At 44.6% G+C, this 18,100-nt stretch overlaps 1 protein-coding gene across 2 annotated transcripts in view; it reads left to right on the forward strand.

Annotated features, from left to right (window-relative positions):
- The window catches only part of LOC138297208 (omwaprin-a-like), a 94,341-nt gene extending 77,926 nt beyond the window's left edge, over positions 1-16,415 (forward strand). For both annotated transcript variants that reach the window (XM_069236698.1, XM_069236699.1), the window contains one exon: positions 15,913-16,415. In XM_069236698.1, coding sequence (XP_069092799.1) covers positions 15,913-15,917 — 5 coding nt within the window. In that variant the 3' untranslated portion in view covers positions 15,918-16,415. The remainder of the gene's footprint in view (positions 1-15,912) is intronic.
- The last annotated feature ends 1,685 nt before the right edge of the window (positions 16,416-18,100 follow it).

Here is an 18,100-nt window from a genome sequence, read left to right on the forward strand (position 1 = left end):
ACTTACAAGGGGACATTGAGCGCATAATAGAAGCTATCTTTTGTGTAGGAGGGTGGCCTGGTTTGTAGTGGGTACCTAAGGTACTTACACCTTATACCAGGTCTGTCTCCTACATTGCTGGAAGCAGTGGGATCAAGGGGGAATCTTCAGTGGAGGGAGGGATAGTGGATAGCTTCTTACCCTTACTACCCCCTATTGTTCCAGGATACAAGTTTCCCTTTCCTCTTTGCTTCTTGGCCTGAGCCCTTGTCAAAGCAAAGATATGCCCAGGAATGCCCAGCATGGCAGCATGGGCCTCCAACTCCATTTCAGCCCAAGCTGAAGTCTTCAAGTTTTTTCCTAGTAGACATTCTACAGGTAGGTCTGTGGAGGCTACAACTTTCTTTGGACCAGTAACCCCACCGCAGTTTAAATTATAAACAGCCATAGGGTGGCTTGCAGTGTTGTTATGGGAGTCTGTCACTTAGTACTGATGACCAAGTAGGTGTTGCTCAGGGGCCACCAGTTTTTCAGTCACCATGGTGACACTGGCACCTGTGCCCCTGTAGGCCTCAACCTGAACACCATTTATTAGGTGCTGTTGCTTGTACTCATCCATAGTAAGGGGACAAGTAACACGAATGGCAAGGTCAATGCCACCATCAGAGACTAAAGCAGCCTCAGTAGTTTCCCTAACAAAATCAACCCCCAATACACTTCCCAGAGTGAGTCCCGCCACACCCTTCAATTGACTATTGTAGTATTATTCTTCTCACCACCACTGTGATTGCTAGGGGCACTAGTTGAAGCAGTGGGGGTTGTGCTGGTGGGAGTCTTGGTGCTTTTCTTTGGACAAGTCCTATTAATTGCCCAATGGCCTTTATTCTTACAGATATAGCACCAAGGCATTATATTCTGATGGTTTGAAGAGGATTTAGACCCATTCCCAGAAGGTTTTTGTGGGCCGTATGAAGACTGTTTGTTTTTATCTTTGTCCCCACTCTTGTCATGAGACTTTTACCATCCTTCTCTTGTCCTTGTTACCCCCGTATGAGCCGTTCTGTTTGCCATTGTTCTGACTCATTTGTCTGCCTTTTTTCCCAATTCTTAGGGAGAGGTCAGATTTGAGTCTACCAAGTACTGGTTTAACAAGTCAGACACACAGTTATTCAAAAATATGCTCTCTCAAAAGAAGATTGTATAAGCCCTCATAATCAGACACTTTGCTGACATGTAACCAGCCTTCTAAAGCCTTAACAGAACAGTCCACAAAGTCTACCCAATCTTGTGAGGACTCTTTTCTGGTTTCTCTCAACTTAATCCTGTATTGTTCAGTTGTTAACCCAAAACCATCCAAGAGTGCAGTCTTGAGAATGCTATCCCTCCCCTTGTCAGAAAATGTCAACCACAGAATAGCAGACTACTGCCTTTGAGGGACCCTCTGAACTCTGCAGGCCCTCTCAAATGCAGCAGACCCCTTGTCTATGTCATCCTGCACCTTGTATGGGGGAACAATTTTATGCAGGTTTCTAGAATCAATAGTCCTCTCTGACCCCATAACTTCAGAAACTGCACCTGCTGCCACCATGGGGAACTAACCCCAACCCCTGCCTTTCCCTTTCCACAGCCAAGGCCTCCCTATCCAGAGCTAGCTGTTGCTGCTGCTGCCTTATCCTGGCCTCCTCCAGGCTCAGTTTCCTGAGTTCTCTATCTTTGGAGTCATCACCTGAAGTTGAACCATGGAATCTCTCAGACACTGAGGTGATATGGGAATGGGCAGAGGTAGATCTTTCCCTAGCTTTATTGATCCTAGTGACCTGACCTCTGGGTGTGAAGGGAGCCCTACCTGTGTGACTACCCCTCCCACTACCAGCTACACTACAGGGTCTGCTAGGTGTAGGAACCTTGGGAGAGCCCTCCCCTGAACCTGAAGGATGATTCTCTGATTTTAAGGTGTTAGATTCTCCCTCTGCCCCCTTTTCCTCCTGGCTATCAACATGCTCCTGATCATCCTGAAGGAGATGGCTCAAAAGGAAATTCTTGTTGGGGTTCTTCCTCACATCTAGTTTTCTGTCTGAGCAAAGCTCCTTCAAGTCCTTGAAGGTCATGCCCTCATAGGGAGTACCAATGACCTCAGAGCTAGGCCCAGCAGTCGACATGATGTGTGTGTGTTAGTGTAGTGTAGAAAAAACCTAATGATGATGTCCCACGGTGGATGGATGATTGCAGTCTGGTTTGCATTGCTGGATTCTGCCAACAAGCCTTGGCACATGCAAAGCTCGATGTTAGCGGAAAATGGCGCTACCCAGGACCAACAGGGCCCTGATGGATTTAACCCAGGAGGGGGAGTCAGCGGGTGCTCTCAGCAACTCAGAGAGCCCTCGGAAGACCAGGCAGTGCACACAGGAGTCCCACAGCATGGGGACAAAGAAGGTGCAAAAGGAGGCCCACGCAGCACTACAACAAAAGGGATCCCACAGCCCCGGAAAACCACCCAGGAAGTTGGGTGTCACAGGAAGGAGTGCTGGGGGCCAGAGCTGCACGGTGCATGAAGAACTTCATGGAAGGATGCCACCAAGCCTTGGTAACTGCAAAACACATGGTGCACGGGGGTTCTGTCTTGCGTTGGGAGGCAAGCTCTTACCTCCACCAACGTTGGACAGCTAGACATCAGGACCGTCGGGACAACTTTAGTCCACCACCTGTGATGCAGGATCCACGAAGCTCATCAGGAGAGGGGTTCCACACAACCGGTCATCATTGCAGAGAGGTGGCTGCTGAGGTAGGGGAGTAACTCCTTCACTCCAAGGGAGATTTCTTCATTCTTCTGGTGCAGGCTGAAGACAGGCTGTCCTCTGAGGATGTACAACTGGGAAACAGTTGCAGTTGCTGGCAGGAGCTGAAGATGCATTGTTGCAGAAGTTGTATTTGCTCCTTTGTTGTAGTTGTAAATTTCCTGGAGGGTCCAGATGCAGTTTCTTCAGTAAGAAGGTGAAGTAAAAGATGCTGAGGATTCCTGCTGGAGTCTTGCAATCCGAATCTGAAGAATCACCCATGAGAGAGACACTAAATAGCCCTGGAAGGGGGGATTGGTCCACTAAATAGGTAATCACCTATCAGGGGAAGGCTCTGACGTCATCTGCTGGCACTAGCCACTCAGATGCTCCCAGAGTTCCCTGCCAACTTGGAATCCAAGATGGCAAAACCCAGGGCGATCTGGAGGAGCTCTCAACACCACCCTTGGAGTGGTGATGGACAGGGGAGTGGTCACTCCCCTTTCCTTTGTCCAGTCTCATGCCAGAGCACGGACTGGGGGTCCCTGAGCCGGTGCAGACTGGATCATGCAAGGCTGGTACCATCTGTGACCTTCAAAGCATTTCCAGAGGCTTGGGGAGGCTACCCCTCCCAAGTCTGTAACACCGATTTCCAAAGGGAGAGCATGTAACACCCCTCTCCCAAAGGAATTCCTTTGTTCTGCCTTCCTGGGCTTGAGCTGCTCAAGCAACAGGAGGGTAAAACCCTGTCTGAGAGGTGGCAGCAGGTGGGGCTGCCTTGAAAACCTCAGAAGGCTGGAATGGCAATACAGGGGGTCCTATAAGGAGCCCCCAGAGTGCATGAATCATAGAGCCAGTGCTTGTGAAAGCATTGAGGTATGATTCCAAAATGTTTGTTACCAAAAATGCCTATGTTCAGAGTTACCATTATGTAGCTGGACATAGGTAGTGACCCGTGTAAAATGGTACCCCGCACTCCCGAATTCTGGGAAAATGGTCCCAGAGGTTGTGGGGGTACCTGAGAGAGCATAATCCCTGGGGTCCCGGTTAGCAGGATCCCAGAGAACACAGTCAAGCAGGTTGACATCTAGCAGAAAAGTTAGGGTAACCATCACAAAAAGAGGGCACTTTCCTACATTTTGGGATCACTTTGTTGACATTTATGATGTCTTACTGGCCAAAAAGGATTGGCCACCTTAATTTGTCCGTAATCTCCCACACGGGGAAGATATAATTGAAGTGTCTTTCTTTCCCCTTGTTTCCAGAGAGCTCTGAGAGACTTACACAATTGATTAAGCGAAGGTGCAGGCCCCCGTGTTATACCACATTCTTCTATGGTGCGACAAAGGTTCTTTCTACCATATCAGAGCAATTAAATCCCAACCTCAATCCCAATGCCCAATAAAGCATGAAGCTAGAGCTAAATCCTCACACAGCAGGAGTATCAGGGTGTAATTGAGCCCTTTGTCCCACCAATGAATAACTCTTTGTTCCCTATAACTAAACCAGACCATTCATATAGAGTAGTCTTAGACTATAGACATTTAAATAGTTATACACGTACATTTACCATTCAAAATGCACATAGCACAGCACTCATTAACAATATAGTACGCAAAACATACAAAATAACCTTGGATATTTCCAATGGTTTTTCCTTTCAAAATATAGCGCCTGAGAGTAGGGGCTTAATAGGTTTCAGCACCATAGGCTCCCAAAAAAAGGTTTTGCCTGCTCCCCAGAACTGTTTTCAGCAACACACAATATTGACCATGAAGCATTGTTCTATGTAGATGACATCACCTTATAAATGATGGTCTTGTTTAGCATGTAAGACGGGTGGGCTGCATTGTTGTGGGATTTGCCAAATTGGGCTACAAATTTAATTGAAAAAAATGAAAATAGCTTTCCTTAGTGTCCTATTTTTAGGATATGAATTGTCTGATGAAGGCAATAGGCTAGCACCCCCATTTTTAGAGAAATGTACATAATTACAACCACCAAATACTATCAAAAAACTCCAGTCACTGTTGGGCTTTTTAAATGCTGGCAGAACATCCATACCAGATTGTGCACAACGCATCAAACAATTATATGATTTCATATGCCCTTACGTTTCAAGCAAATATTGAACTGTCAAACACACATCCATTCTCAGAGCTGCTAAACACTTACACACAAGAAACAACAAAACACATTTGGTCATCAGAGTAATTGCTAGTGCCATTGGTTTCACCTAGGTAACATGCAATGAAGGTGATACCGTCCTGATTGGATACAAATCACACTTGTACTCTACAGCGGGAACAAAGCTTTGGTCCCACAGAAAAATCTCTGACTGCTGTTCAGATGGCTGTCATTAAAGAGAGACCGCTCACCCAGGGGAAATGTACTATTGTCGTATCTCCAATTTCAGCCATTGAGGCTGTTACCAAAGGCAGGGTTCTTAAAACTAAGGCATTACATCCACATTGGATTCAAAGGGCAACGACTCTGATGGCCACTGATGTTGATTATGTTTTCGACCCAAAATTAGAAACTCAAGAATTCCTACAATATGAACTTGAGTATCCAGTTCCAGCAAACACATTGCCTATTGAAGTTAACCCCTTCGCTGCCAGACCTTTTCCCCCTCCTGTGCCGAGCCTTTTTTTGGCTATTTGGGGCAGTTCGGGCTTAGGCCCTCATAACGTTTTGCTCACATAAGCTACCCACGCCAAATTTGCGTCCTTGTTTTCCAACATCCTAGGGATTCTAGAGGTACCCAGACTTTGTGAGTTCCCCCGAAGGAGACCAAGAAATTAGCCAAAATACAGTGAAAATTTTGTTTTTTTCAAACAAATGGGAAAAAAGGGCTGCAGAAGGCAGCTTGTGGTTTGTTCCCTGAAAATGGCATCAACAAAGGGTTTGCGGTGGCAAGATCACCATCTTCCCAGCTTTCAGGAACAGGCAGACTTGAATTAGAAAACCCAATTTTTTAATAGAATTTTGACATTTTACTGGGACATTCCCCATTTTTACTATTTTTTGTGCTTTCAGCCTCCTTCCAGTTGGTGACCACAATAGATGAGAAACCAATGCTGGATCCCAGAAAGCTAAACATTTCTGAGAAGTAGACAAAATTCTGAATTCAGCAAGGGGTGATTTGTGTAGATCCTACACGTGTTTCCTACAGAAAATAACAGCTGAAATTAAAAAATATTGAAATCGAGGCCATTTTTCTCCACGTTTGACTCTGTAACTTTTTTCTGCGATGTCAGATTTTTTAAAGCAATATACCGTTACGTCAGCTGGACTCTTCTGGTTGCGGGACATATATAGGGCTTGTAGGTTCATGAAGAACCCTAGGTACCCAGAGCCAATAAATGAGCTGCACCTTGCAATGGGTTTTTATTCTATACCGGGTATACAGCAATTCATTTGCTGAAATATAAAAAGTGAAAAATAGGTATCAAGAAAACCTTTGTATTTCCAAAATGGCCACACGATAAGGTGTTGAGAAGCAGTGGTTATTTGCACATCTCTGAATTCCGGGGTGCCCGTACTAGCATGTGAATTATAGGGCATTTCTCAAATAAATGTCTTTTTTACACACTGCCTTACATTTCGAAGGAAAAAATGTAAAGAAAGACAAGGGGCAATAACACTTGTTTTGCTATTCTGTATTCCCCCAAGTATCCCAATAAAAATGGTACCTCACTTGTGTGGGTAGGCCTAGCGCCCACGAAAGGAAATGGTCCAAAACACAACGTGGACACATCACATTTTTTCACAGAAAACAGAGGTGTTTTTTACGAAGTGCCTACCTTTGGATTTTGGCCTCTAGCTCAGCCGGCACCTGGGAAAACCTAGCAAACCAGTGCATTTTTTAAAACTAGACACCTAGGGGAATCCAAGATGGGGTGACTTGTGTGGCTCTGACCAGGTTCTGTTACCCAGAATCCTTTGCAAACCTCAAAATTTGACCAAAAAAACACTTTGTCCTCTCATTTCAGTGACAGAAAGTTCTGGAATCTGAGAGGAGCCACAAATGTCCTTCCACCCAGCAGTCCCCCAAGTCTCCTAATAAAAATGGTACCTCACTTGTGTGGGTAGGCCGAGCGCCCACGAAAGGAAATGGCCCAAAACACAAAGTGGACAAATCACATTTTTTCACAGAAAACAGAGGTGTTTGTTACAAAGTGCCTACGTGTGGATTTTGGCCTCTAGCTCAGCCGGCACCTGGGGAAACCTAGCAAACCAGTGCATTTTTGAAAACTAGACACCTAGGGGAATCCAAGATGGCGTGACTTGTGGGGCTCTGACTAGGTTCTGTTACCCAGAATCCTTTGCAAACTTCAGACTTTGGCCAAAAAACACTTTTTCCTCTCATTTCGGTGACTGAAAGTTCTGGAATCTGAGAGGAGCCACACATTTTCTTCTACCCAGTATTCCCCCAAGTCTCCTGATAAAAATGGTACCTCACTTGTGTGGGTAGGCCTAGCGCCCACGAAAGGAAATGGCCCAAAACACAACGTGGACACATCACATTTTTTCACAGAAAACAGAGGTGTTTTTTACAAAGTGCCTACCTCTGGATTTTGGCCTCTAGCTCAGCCAGCAGCTGGGGAAACCTAGCAAACCAGCGCATTTATGAAAACTAGACACATAGGAAAATCCAAGATGGGGTGACTTGTGGGGCTCTAACCAGGTTCAGTTACCCAGAATCCTTTGCAAACATCAAAATTTGGCCAAAAAAACACTTTTTTCTCTCATTTCGGTGACAGAAAGTTCTGGATTCTGAGAGGAGCCACACATTTCCTTCCACCCAGCACTCCCCCAAGTCCCCCGATAAAAATGGTACCTCACTTGTGTGGGAAGGTCTAGCACCCACAAAAGGAAAGGGCCCAAAACACAACGTGGACACATCACATTTTTTCACAGAAAACAGAGGTGTTTTTTACAAAGTGCCTACCTGTGGATTTTGGCCTCTAGCTCAGCCGGCACCTAGAGAAACCTAGCAAACCAGCACAGTTTTTATTAACTAGACACCTAGGGGAATCCAAGATGGGGTGACTTGTGGGGCTCTCACCAGGTTCTGTTACCCAGAATCCTTCACAAACCTCAAAATTTGGCTAAAAAAACACTTTTTCCTCACATTTTGGTGTCAGAAAATTCTGGAATCTGAGAGGAGCCACAAATTTCCTTCCACCCAGCGTTCCCCCAAGTCTCCAGATAAAAATGATACCTCACTTGTGTGGGTGGGCCAGGTGCCTGCAACAGAATAAGGCCAAAAACTTGTAGAGATTGAGGGGATAGCACAGCGAGTTGATGAGCACATATTTTTCTTTTATACATCTTTTAGGCCGACTCTGCTTTGGGGTCCTAGGCAAGTGAGGTATCATTTTACTTGGGGGACTGAGGGGAACGCTGAGTGGTAGGACATTTGAGCCGCAGCGGTGATCCTACAAAGAAAAGTGAGGAAAATATGTTTTTTTATGCAAATTTTGAGGTTTGCCAAGGAGTCAGGGTAGGAAAATGATGGGGGATCCAGGCAAGCCACACCTCCTTGGACTCCTTTGAGTATCTATTTTTAAAACATGTCTGGGTTTGGTAGGTTTCCCTAGATGAAGGCCGCACCCAGGACCAACACCATAGGTGCCCCCGCCTCCCAACACAGGTAGTTTTGCAATAGATCATTTTGATGTGTCCACATACTTATGTGATGTTCCAACCACTCAAATTGTGAAAAGAAATTCACTTAGGTTATGTTAAAAAGACCCCTCACCCAACAACTAAGTTGGTGGCATGCTTCATCATCGGGTTCCCACCCGAGGCACCTAGCGTGTCACAGGTGTGCTGCGACACCTGATTACAGACGGAGCAGGTTTTGTCATTTTTACCACACATACTGGTTGGATTTGGCACGAGGGTGAGTGATGGTTCAGTGGATCAAATTTTATTAACAATAGATTTCACAAAAATGAAAAGCACTGTTAATAACTGAAAGGCCAAAAAACTGAACCAATGACTCACAGCTTGTGAGTTGCAAAGCCACTGCAAGGCACCAAGCCCCGTATTTATACTCCGTTTGCGCCGAATTTGCGTTGTTTATTTCGACGCAAATTCGGCGCAAAACTAACGCCATATTTATACTTTGGCGTTAGACGCATCTAGCGCCAAAGTATGAAGAAAGAGCGTCATTTTTTTGCGTGAACGCCTTCCTTGCGTTAATGAGATGCAAGGAAGGCGTTCCCGTCTAAAAAAATGACGGCGACGCAAATGCGTCGTATTTATACTCCCGGGCAAAAATCACGCCCGGGAGGTGGCGGGTCAAAAAACCCCGCATTTGCGCCACTATTTAACGCCTGGGTCAGGGTAGGCGTTAAGGGGCCTGTGGGCTCAAAATGAGCCCACAGGTGCCCTCCCCTGCCCCCAGGGAACCCCCTGCCACCCCTGCCCACCCCAGGAGGACACCCAAGGATGGAGGGACCCATCCCAGTGAAGTACAGGTAAGTTCAGGTAAGTATAATTGTTTTTATTTTTTTATTTTTTTTGTGGCATAGGGGGGCCTTATTTGTGCCCCCCTACATGCCACTATGCCCAATGACCATGCCCAGGGGACACAAGTCCCCTGGGCATGGCCATTGGGCAAGGGGGCATGACTCCTGTCTTTACTAAGACAGGAGTCATGAAATGGCGTCTGGGCGTCGAAAAAATGGCGCAAATCGGGTTAAGACGATTTTTTAGCGTCAACCTGACTTGCGCCATTTTAAGACGCCCTAACGTCATTTTTTCCCAACGCCGGCGCTGCCTGGTCTACGTGGTTTTTTTCCACGCACACCAGGCAGCGCCGGTCTGATTGCGCCGTCTAACGCCATTCCATAAATACGGCGCCCGCATGGCGCTTCAGAATGGCGTTAGACGGCGCAAATATTTTTGACGCTAAACTGCGTTAGCGCAGTTTAGCGTCAAAAAGTATAAATATGGGCCCAACCGCTTTACAGTCCATTCACACACCTTTCATGCATGACACGCACAAGACCATTCACGCCGCCAGCCACGGGCCCAGCACATTACAACACTCTCATCGACAGAAAGCACCACTCAAGGGCCCATCACTTACATACGCCCACATGACTGATACAGCAATCATACCAGCTGATGGGAGTGTGTGGACTGGTGTTTGGCTGGCAGTGTGTTGCAGTAGCCAACAGCAAGTCAATACGTACACTATGTACACCCTCAGCCAAGCGCCACTCCACACTCAATGGCATCACTTTTCTTTTTTTTTTTTAAACAAAGAAACCACTAACTAATTAGAAATAATTACAAAACTACAACCACAAAAGCTCTAACTAAGTACATGACAGAAATGACAACCATGAAACTGAACTCATGAAAATACAAAACAGACAGTTTACACTCATGGTTGTTCCCAGTAATTCTTCTGGGTGTGGTAATTCTTAAAACAACCACCCACACACAGCCCAGGCTTTGAAGGACAATCTGGGCAGTACATTCGAGTCTCCCTCCGGATACCTCTTCGAAAACACACTCTACATTTCTTAGCTTGAAAGTCTTTTTTGGGTGTGGGAGGAATGTGCTCAACAAAGTGGCGATCTTTCAATCTAGCCACATCCTCCACCACTTCTTCTCTAGGAACTCTGGCCTGTTCCAACACAATAAGGCTCTCTATCACTGACTCCTCAAATTTCACAAATGTCATCTTTGACTCTGGAGACCTATCCTTAAACACAACGAAAGCATTAAACGTTGCTAAGTGGAAGAGGTGAATTGCTAACTTCTTATACCAAACGTAAGACTTACGAATAGCAGTATAAGGTTCCAACCTTTGATCAACTCTATCTACACCTCCCATGTGCTTATTATAATCTAAAATGCACACAGGTTTGCGCACTTCAGCAACCTGGCCCCAAACAGTCATGGGGAAGTACTCTCATCATGGATGGTACTTAGCATGTAGACATCCCTCCTGTCTGAAAACTTCAAAGCTAGAAGCTCATCATTCCGCAAGGCACTGCACTGTCCCCTATCAACGTTTTTTACAGACAATCTCCCTTGGATAGCCTTTCCTGTTACAACGGAGTGTGCCACAAGCAACAGTGTCCACTCTAAACAATTCCTTGAACAAGTACACTCCAGTGTAAAACGTATCTACATACAAATGGTGACCTTTGTTGAACAGTCGTCTACCAAGTTCCCACACAATTTTCTCAGTAACTCCAAAAGTGGGAGGACAACAAGAGGGGGTCAATACTGGAATCCCTACCAGTGTAGACACAGAAATTATACACATATCCTGTACTACTTTCAGACAGCATATACAATTTAATTCCACATCGTGCCCTCTTGCTAGGAATGTACTGCCTGAAAACCAAACGACCATTGAAGAGGACCAAAGACTCGTCCACAGCTATTTCTTTGCCTGGAACATAGACCTCTGAAAACCGATCTACAAAATGATCAAGGACAGGCCTAATCTTAAAAAGACGGTCAGAATCAGGGTGATCGCGGGGCAAGGCTAATGCATTGTCAATAAAATGCAGCATTCTAAGAAGAAGCAAATACTGATTACGACTCATTGTTGCAGGAACTATAGCTGTTGCCATCAAGGGACTAGTAGACCAATAAGAAGCCAGTGACGGCTTCCTTATCAACTCCATCAAAAGAGTCAAACCTAAAAACCTTTTCATCTCCTCCAAATTTGTGGGAATCCACTGGGTAGCTCTAGAGTGTGGCCTAAGTCTAGCAGCGTTGTCCCCCATTACTGCTCCCCATACAAATTAGTCTGCTCAACAATCTCTTCCAAAAACACATCATCCACAAATAACTCAAAGAAATTCCCCTTCCATCCCTGCCTTAGGGGGGTGGGGGGAATCCCACGGAGGGAACGCTAGCACTCCCTCCGGGTGCAGGGCCGAGGACGTAATGGTTACGTCCTCGGCACAGGAGCACTGTGCTGCAGGACGTAACCACTACGTCCGCGGCACAGAAGGGGATAATCAAATAATTATGTACACTGATGGGTCAGGCTACAGTTGGCACTAAAAATCAATACTCCGGCGCATGCACAGTTATGAGTAGCTACATGAAGGATGGTGAATTCCATTCACAACACACTTACACACAGACCTTAGGGGACTGCACTGCACAACCAGCAGAGCTGAAGACTCTGTTGATGGCACTAGAACGCACAGATTCTGGACAGTTACATTAATCATCTGTGCTTTGTACTACTGCATCCAGTCCTTCAGTGAATATCTGTATTACTGGCACTAGAATGGGTTCAGAGATTTGAAAGGTAACACCATTACCATTAAACACAGACGTATGTGGGATAAAGTAACGGATCTGAAAGAAATGCTACCCAGTGTCCATGTAGTTCATACATTGCTACAGCAATGTGTTGGAATACACATTGCTGGCAATACTTTGGCCAATGAAGCAGCCAAGTCAGCAGTAGCTATGGCTTCTGTTGCTGTAATTACTCACTCACTGATGAGATTGGATGATGAAACCCTGACTGCTGTAAAAGATGCAGCTGAAGGCAAACCAATGCTGAAGGCATATCCTGCTAAATAGCCCTACCGCATATCTAGCCTCCATACTGACAATCGCGTGATCCCCAACAAATATCAAAGACCTGAATTGATGAAAGCATTGCATGAGGGGGTTGCTTCTGCCCATGCTGGTGTGGCAGATACTATTTCCTTGTTACAAGCCCATTACTAGTGGCCAGGTTTATACAAAGAGACCAAGAAGTATGTCCTTTGTTTTGACATCTGTCAACAAATAAAATAGTCCACCGTCAAAAGCCCACTGCAGACACCCCTCCTACTTTGTAACAAACCTTTACAATGTGTGTACCTGGACCATTGTGGTTCCTTGACACCTGATGGTGCATACAAATACATTTTAGTCTCTATTGACTCCTGCCTCAGATTTCTATGGGTATGGCCACAACGCTTGGCTGATGCTCGAACTGTAAAGATTTGCAAGTCTTCATTGGCACATATGCAATTGTGGCTTTCCACTCGAACCAGGGCCCTGCTTTTTTCTCAAGGGCTTTCAGGGATGCCATGGCTTCATTAGGGGTCCAACTGTATTATTCATCTCCATTTCATCCCGAGGCAAATAGTGTCGTGGAGCCAAGAAACCGGGATTTAAAGCAATCCCACAGCAGAGTATTAGGCATAGGTCATTGTTGGCTTAATCACCTGTATGGAGTCCAGAGAGCACTTAGTAATCTACCCAGTAGGTCCCTGGGGGGTTGTACCTCATAGAAATGCCTGTTCGGAACACACATGTATGTTCCGCATCTTGATGGTCCTGGCGCGGTGGCAGCTGAAACACCTTTTGACATAAATGAATGTGCCACTGTCTTGAAGGACAGTTCCGTGACGACAACGCATCTGTCAGTGCTGCCTCCTTGGGAATAGGGGATGCACCAATAACACCAACATTCCTAGAGTTGGAGATCGAGTGCATGAAAACATTGCTGTGAAAAAAGGAGTTTGGTCCTCCTTTTCGTGCACTGGTTCTAGTCCTGGGAATACACAATACCAGAACTGTCATACTACCACTGCTGCCTGGTTCTAAATAAAACCACTTTGTCTCCATCAACAAAGTCAAGTTACACCATATGGCCGATCCTGCACAGCAGACCTAGTGGATTCCTGGGTAGTAACTGACTTCCTCTCACTACAGACCAGAATGTTCCACTATAAGTTTTAACCAGCAACTCTGATACCCCTCCGAGCTTGAGGAGGGTGGAAAATTATCTTTCATTAGTACCATTAACTTCTTCTGCAACAAGTAACTCAAATTTGACACAAACTGATGGAATCATCTGCTATGAGCCATCAAGAGAGACTTCTGCCATTTCTCCTCTTACAAACACAGCTCCAGTTTTTGCACAAATTTCTTCTGAATACTTTGCCGACATCAATGATACCTTCACTGACTCATTGCCTTTTCTGCATCAAGACTGTCAAGAGCATGTAAGCTGATAAATTGGCTTACAACTAACTATTTCATTCTACCATGGAACTATCTGGGGCTTTTATGAACTGTACTTGCCTTTCTTCTTTGGATTGGGTGTGTGTTTGTCTTTTTCTTGCTGAAATATGGTCATTACCTTCCTGCCATACTGTCTGTAGAGACTGTTGTCTGTAAACAGTGGTTAATTTGTAAATAAAAATGTGCCAGTGCCCAAAGCCCTCCTGTTATACATGCAGCTGCTGCAATTAAATGTGCAAACACCGAATACCGAGGTAGCATAATCCTGAAGCCATCTTGGTCCTATTCAATCCATTTAAAGCCACTCCCTGACCCTTCAGATCACTTTTGCAGCTTTCTGCCATTGTGACGCTTTTTCATTTTTCTCTCCCTCCGTCTTTCCTATATGTGTCTTTTGCTCGCATTAAGGGGCATATTTATACTCCGTTTGCGCTGAATTTGCGTCGTTTTTTTAGGCGCAAATTCGACGCAAAACTAACTCCATATTTATACTTTGGCGTTAGACGTGTCTAGCGCCAAAGTTCATGGAGTTAGCGTCATTTTTTTGCGTGAACACCTTCCTTGCGTTAATGATATGCAAGGTAGGCGTTCCCGTCTAAAAAAATGACTCCGATGCATATGCGTCGTATTTATACTCCCGGGCAAAAATGACGCCCGGGAGTGGGCGGGTCAAAAAAACCCGCATTGCGCCGGATTTTAACGCCTGGGTCAGGGCAGGCGTTAAGGGACCTATGGGCTCAGAATGAGCCCAGAGGTGCCCTCCCATGCCCCCAGGGACACCCCCTGCCACCCTTGCCCACCCCAGGAGGACACCTAAGGATGGAGGGACCCACCCCAGGGACATTAAGGTAAGTTCAGGTAAGTATTTTTTTTTTTTTGTTGTTGTGGCATAGGGGGGCCTGATTTGTGCCCCCCTACATGCCACTATGCCCAATGACCATGCCCAGGGGACATAAGTCCCCTGGGCATGGCCATTGGGCAAGGGGGCATGACTCCTGTCTTTGATAAGACAGGAGTCATTTCAATGGGGGTTGAGCGTCGTAAAAAAAATGGCGCAAATCAGGTTGAGGCGATATTTTTGCCTCAGCCTGACTTGCCCCATTTTTGGACGCCCAAACGCCATTTTCCCCTACGCCGGCGCTGCCTGGTGTACGTCGTTTTTTTTCACACACACCAGGCAGCGCCGGCGACTAACGCCGGCTAACGTCATTGAATAAATACGGCGCCCGCATGGTGCTTCAAAATGGCGTTAGCCGGCGCAAATTTTTTTGACGCAAAACTGCGTTAGCGCAGTTTTGCGTCAAAAAGTATAAATACGGGCCTCAATGCTTGGGGCAGAAAAATATGTGCCGGCACTCAAAAAAATAAGTGCCGGTGCTCTGCACTGGAAAGAGCAAGCACAAATTAAGCACTGCCTGTAAAACCTCTTGCTAAAAAGACCACATAGACATTCATGAAAATGACATGGACATAAAATTAGGTGTATTGAAATGAAATGTAATTTAGTTATAAAGATTAGTAAGAATTATGGGGGGCATTTTCAAAAAGACTGCATATTAGCTACTTTCAAAAGCAATCCATAGTAAAAGCTATTAGAAGAGAAATGCAGGATGATCTGAAGTGTATGGTATTAAATGTGGTGACTGAAAAGGGTGTTGGAGAATTAATGGGGATAGTCCACATTAAAAGAGCTATGAGGGAGCTAGGTATTATACAAGGTTTTCATGAGCAGCTGCATATGACTGTTTCTAAACAGATACATATTTATTAATAGGTCCTTTATAGAAAAGTGATGAGTCACATTTCTGTTTTCACATCAAAACGGATCTCAATTACTGTAAATTTTACATACTCAAGAAAACTACTATATAGTTTTGTTTTATTTTTGATATGTGAAAAGCTTATACGGCTTGTGACACATCTTACATAAACATATAAATAACCACCTATTGCATCCTGTTTTCAGAATTGCTAATTATACAACGTTTGTATCTCTTTTCACAAAGTGCGGTGCCAGTGTCCTGTTGATACTATTGATACTAACCGAGCTTATGTGTACGAAGAGCTTCTCAGTGTATGTTGTCAGTGCACATATGGTGATTTCTTTCTTACTCACTGTGTCCTTGTTTGCTTCCAGATTAGCCCACAGCAGTCTGAATCCAGCCACACATGAAGCTCAGGCTCTACCCTTGGTACCAGATTGATTGTGGTCCCTCGCATCCTTCGCCTCCATCCCTCCAATAAGAAAGTCTACATTCTAAGTTTGCCGCCAGTGTGTTTGTGGGATATTGATTCTCTGCTCACTACTTGTACTGCTTCACAGCTTAGAATAATGATGGGATAATGCTTATTTAGTATCAAATGTTAGCCATGTGCTCACTGAATCAGATATATGGAGCACACCTTCAAGGATAATTATTCTGTTTTATTTAAAATAAAAAAAATCACTTTTGATAAATTATTGCCAAATTTCATTCAATTATTATTTGAAATTATTCATCTGTCAATTTTCTAACGAATCCTTGATCTGTTACACTGCCTTGTTTGCTTCTCTATATATTTCATAATGTAGGAGCTGTGCTTCCATGTAAGTGCTCACCTGGTAAAATAAAATGAATATAGTAAAGCATATGAAATAAAGCTCTTGAAAGATTACAGTTTTTATTATACTCAATTCATGAATTCCATTACACTTTGATTCACATTGTCCTCCAAACATTCTTTTTTACACTTACTGTCATCAATAATGTACAACAACCTCAGGTATAATTTTTCATTTGTCAAACATGTGCTTTGGGAAGAGAAACTCCAAAATGGAATGTATTAAAGTGCCCAAACACCACAAACTCAGCACAAATACTGAAACAATCTGCAGCACAGCCAGACACCTATTGGCAGCAGGAGAAGTGGTCTTTTGTGAACATGGAATAAACACAAGCAGGATAGCTAAAAAAGATGAGGTAAATTTGCAAAGTTTGGATAAAATAACGAGGACCATATTTCCTGCCCCTGCAGCAGAAAGTTTGTGCAGATTACACTGTAGGAATTCTGGATTAATTTATCAAACCCTTTTGTTCGCTGCTCTGTCCAGCAACACGATTCAAGGCTGAATATATAACCAGTGCATAATTTGTGATTGATGTTCCTGGTGCACCAGCACTTATTTTTGAGGGCCGGCGTTTATTTTTCTGCCTCAAGCATTTACTGCGAGCAAAAGACACATGGGAAAGATGGAGGAAGAGAAATGAAAAAGCGTCACAATAGGAGAAAGCAGAAAGCTGCAAGAGTGAGCTCTAGGTGCAGGGAGTGGCTGTAAATAGATTAAAGAGGCCTGAGATGGCTTCAGGATTACACTGTCTCAGTATTCCGTGTTAGCACATTTAATCATGTACTTGCAGCAGCCACATGGGTAAGAGGAGGGCTTTGGGCACCGGCAACTTTTTATTTACAACCTATGCACTGTATATAACTGAGAAATATTGGAGAGGTGCAGAGTGGAGATGTTGTCTGCTACAATCAACTCAAGAACACTGAGAGTTCCACTTGTCATTCCAGCTCAGTGCATTCATTACGAGTCTTTGTGAATTGAAAGACACAAGAGGCCGGCAAAAGACCGGTTTTCCATTCTCTTGCATCTCACGGAGCAATGTAGAGGGGAGAACAGGGCATATCTACAAGATGTGACCACTTTTTGCTGCCATGCACCAATGCAGACACCCTTCAACAATGGTGAAACGGTGCCTTGTGAACAGCACCATTCTTGTGGGGTCCCATCCTGCACTAAAACTATGCTGAATGGAAAGTCCTCTTTGTAAAATTGCTGGCTGCAAAATGGTAATATAACAAATATATAAAAATTACAATAAATATTTCTCCTTATTACGCCAGCCTCTGGGAAGTGTACGAGTTTGGCCCAAATCCATAGGTCTCATTCACAAAGTCAATCTTACACTTTAGTGTAAGTTTACTACTTTTAGGTACTAATAAAATACATCCACAGTTTCATGACTCAGCACTTCCTATACTGATATGTGTGGAGTTGGAGGCACCTGCAGACTCTGTAGTTGGGGCAGAAAATTCCTCACAGATAAATATAGGGTGTGTGGAGTCATAAACCTCTGAATGTAGCTTTCCAATATCTACAAGTATTAAACTTGCGCAAAAGTGTAGTGTTTCCCTTGTGAATGAGGCCCAATGTCTGCAGGTCTTTGTAGATATGAATTTGCGTCAAAATCCATGGGTGGATGCACATTTATTCCTGTGCACGACTCTAAACCAGGCCCAATGTGCAAAGTATTAAGTCAGCCCCAAAATAGACTTGCAGA

This window comes from Pleurodeles waltl, chromosome 5 (assembly GCF_031143425.1).
Source record: "Pleurodeles waltl isolate 20211129_DDA chromosome 5, aPleWal1.hap1.20221129, whole genome shotgun sequence".
Taxonomy (NCBI): domain Eukaryota; kingdom Metazoa; phylum Chordata; class Amphibia; order Caudata; family Salamandridae; genus Pleurodeles; species Pleurodeles waltl.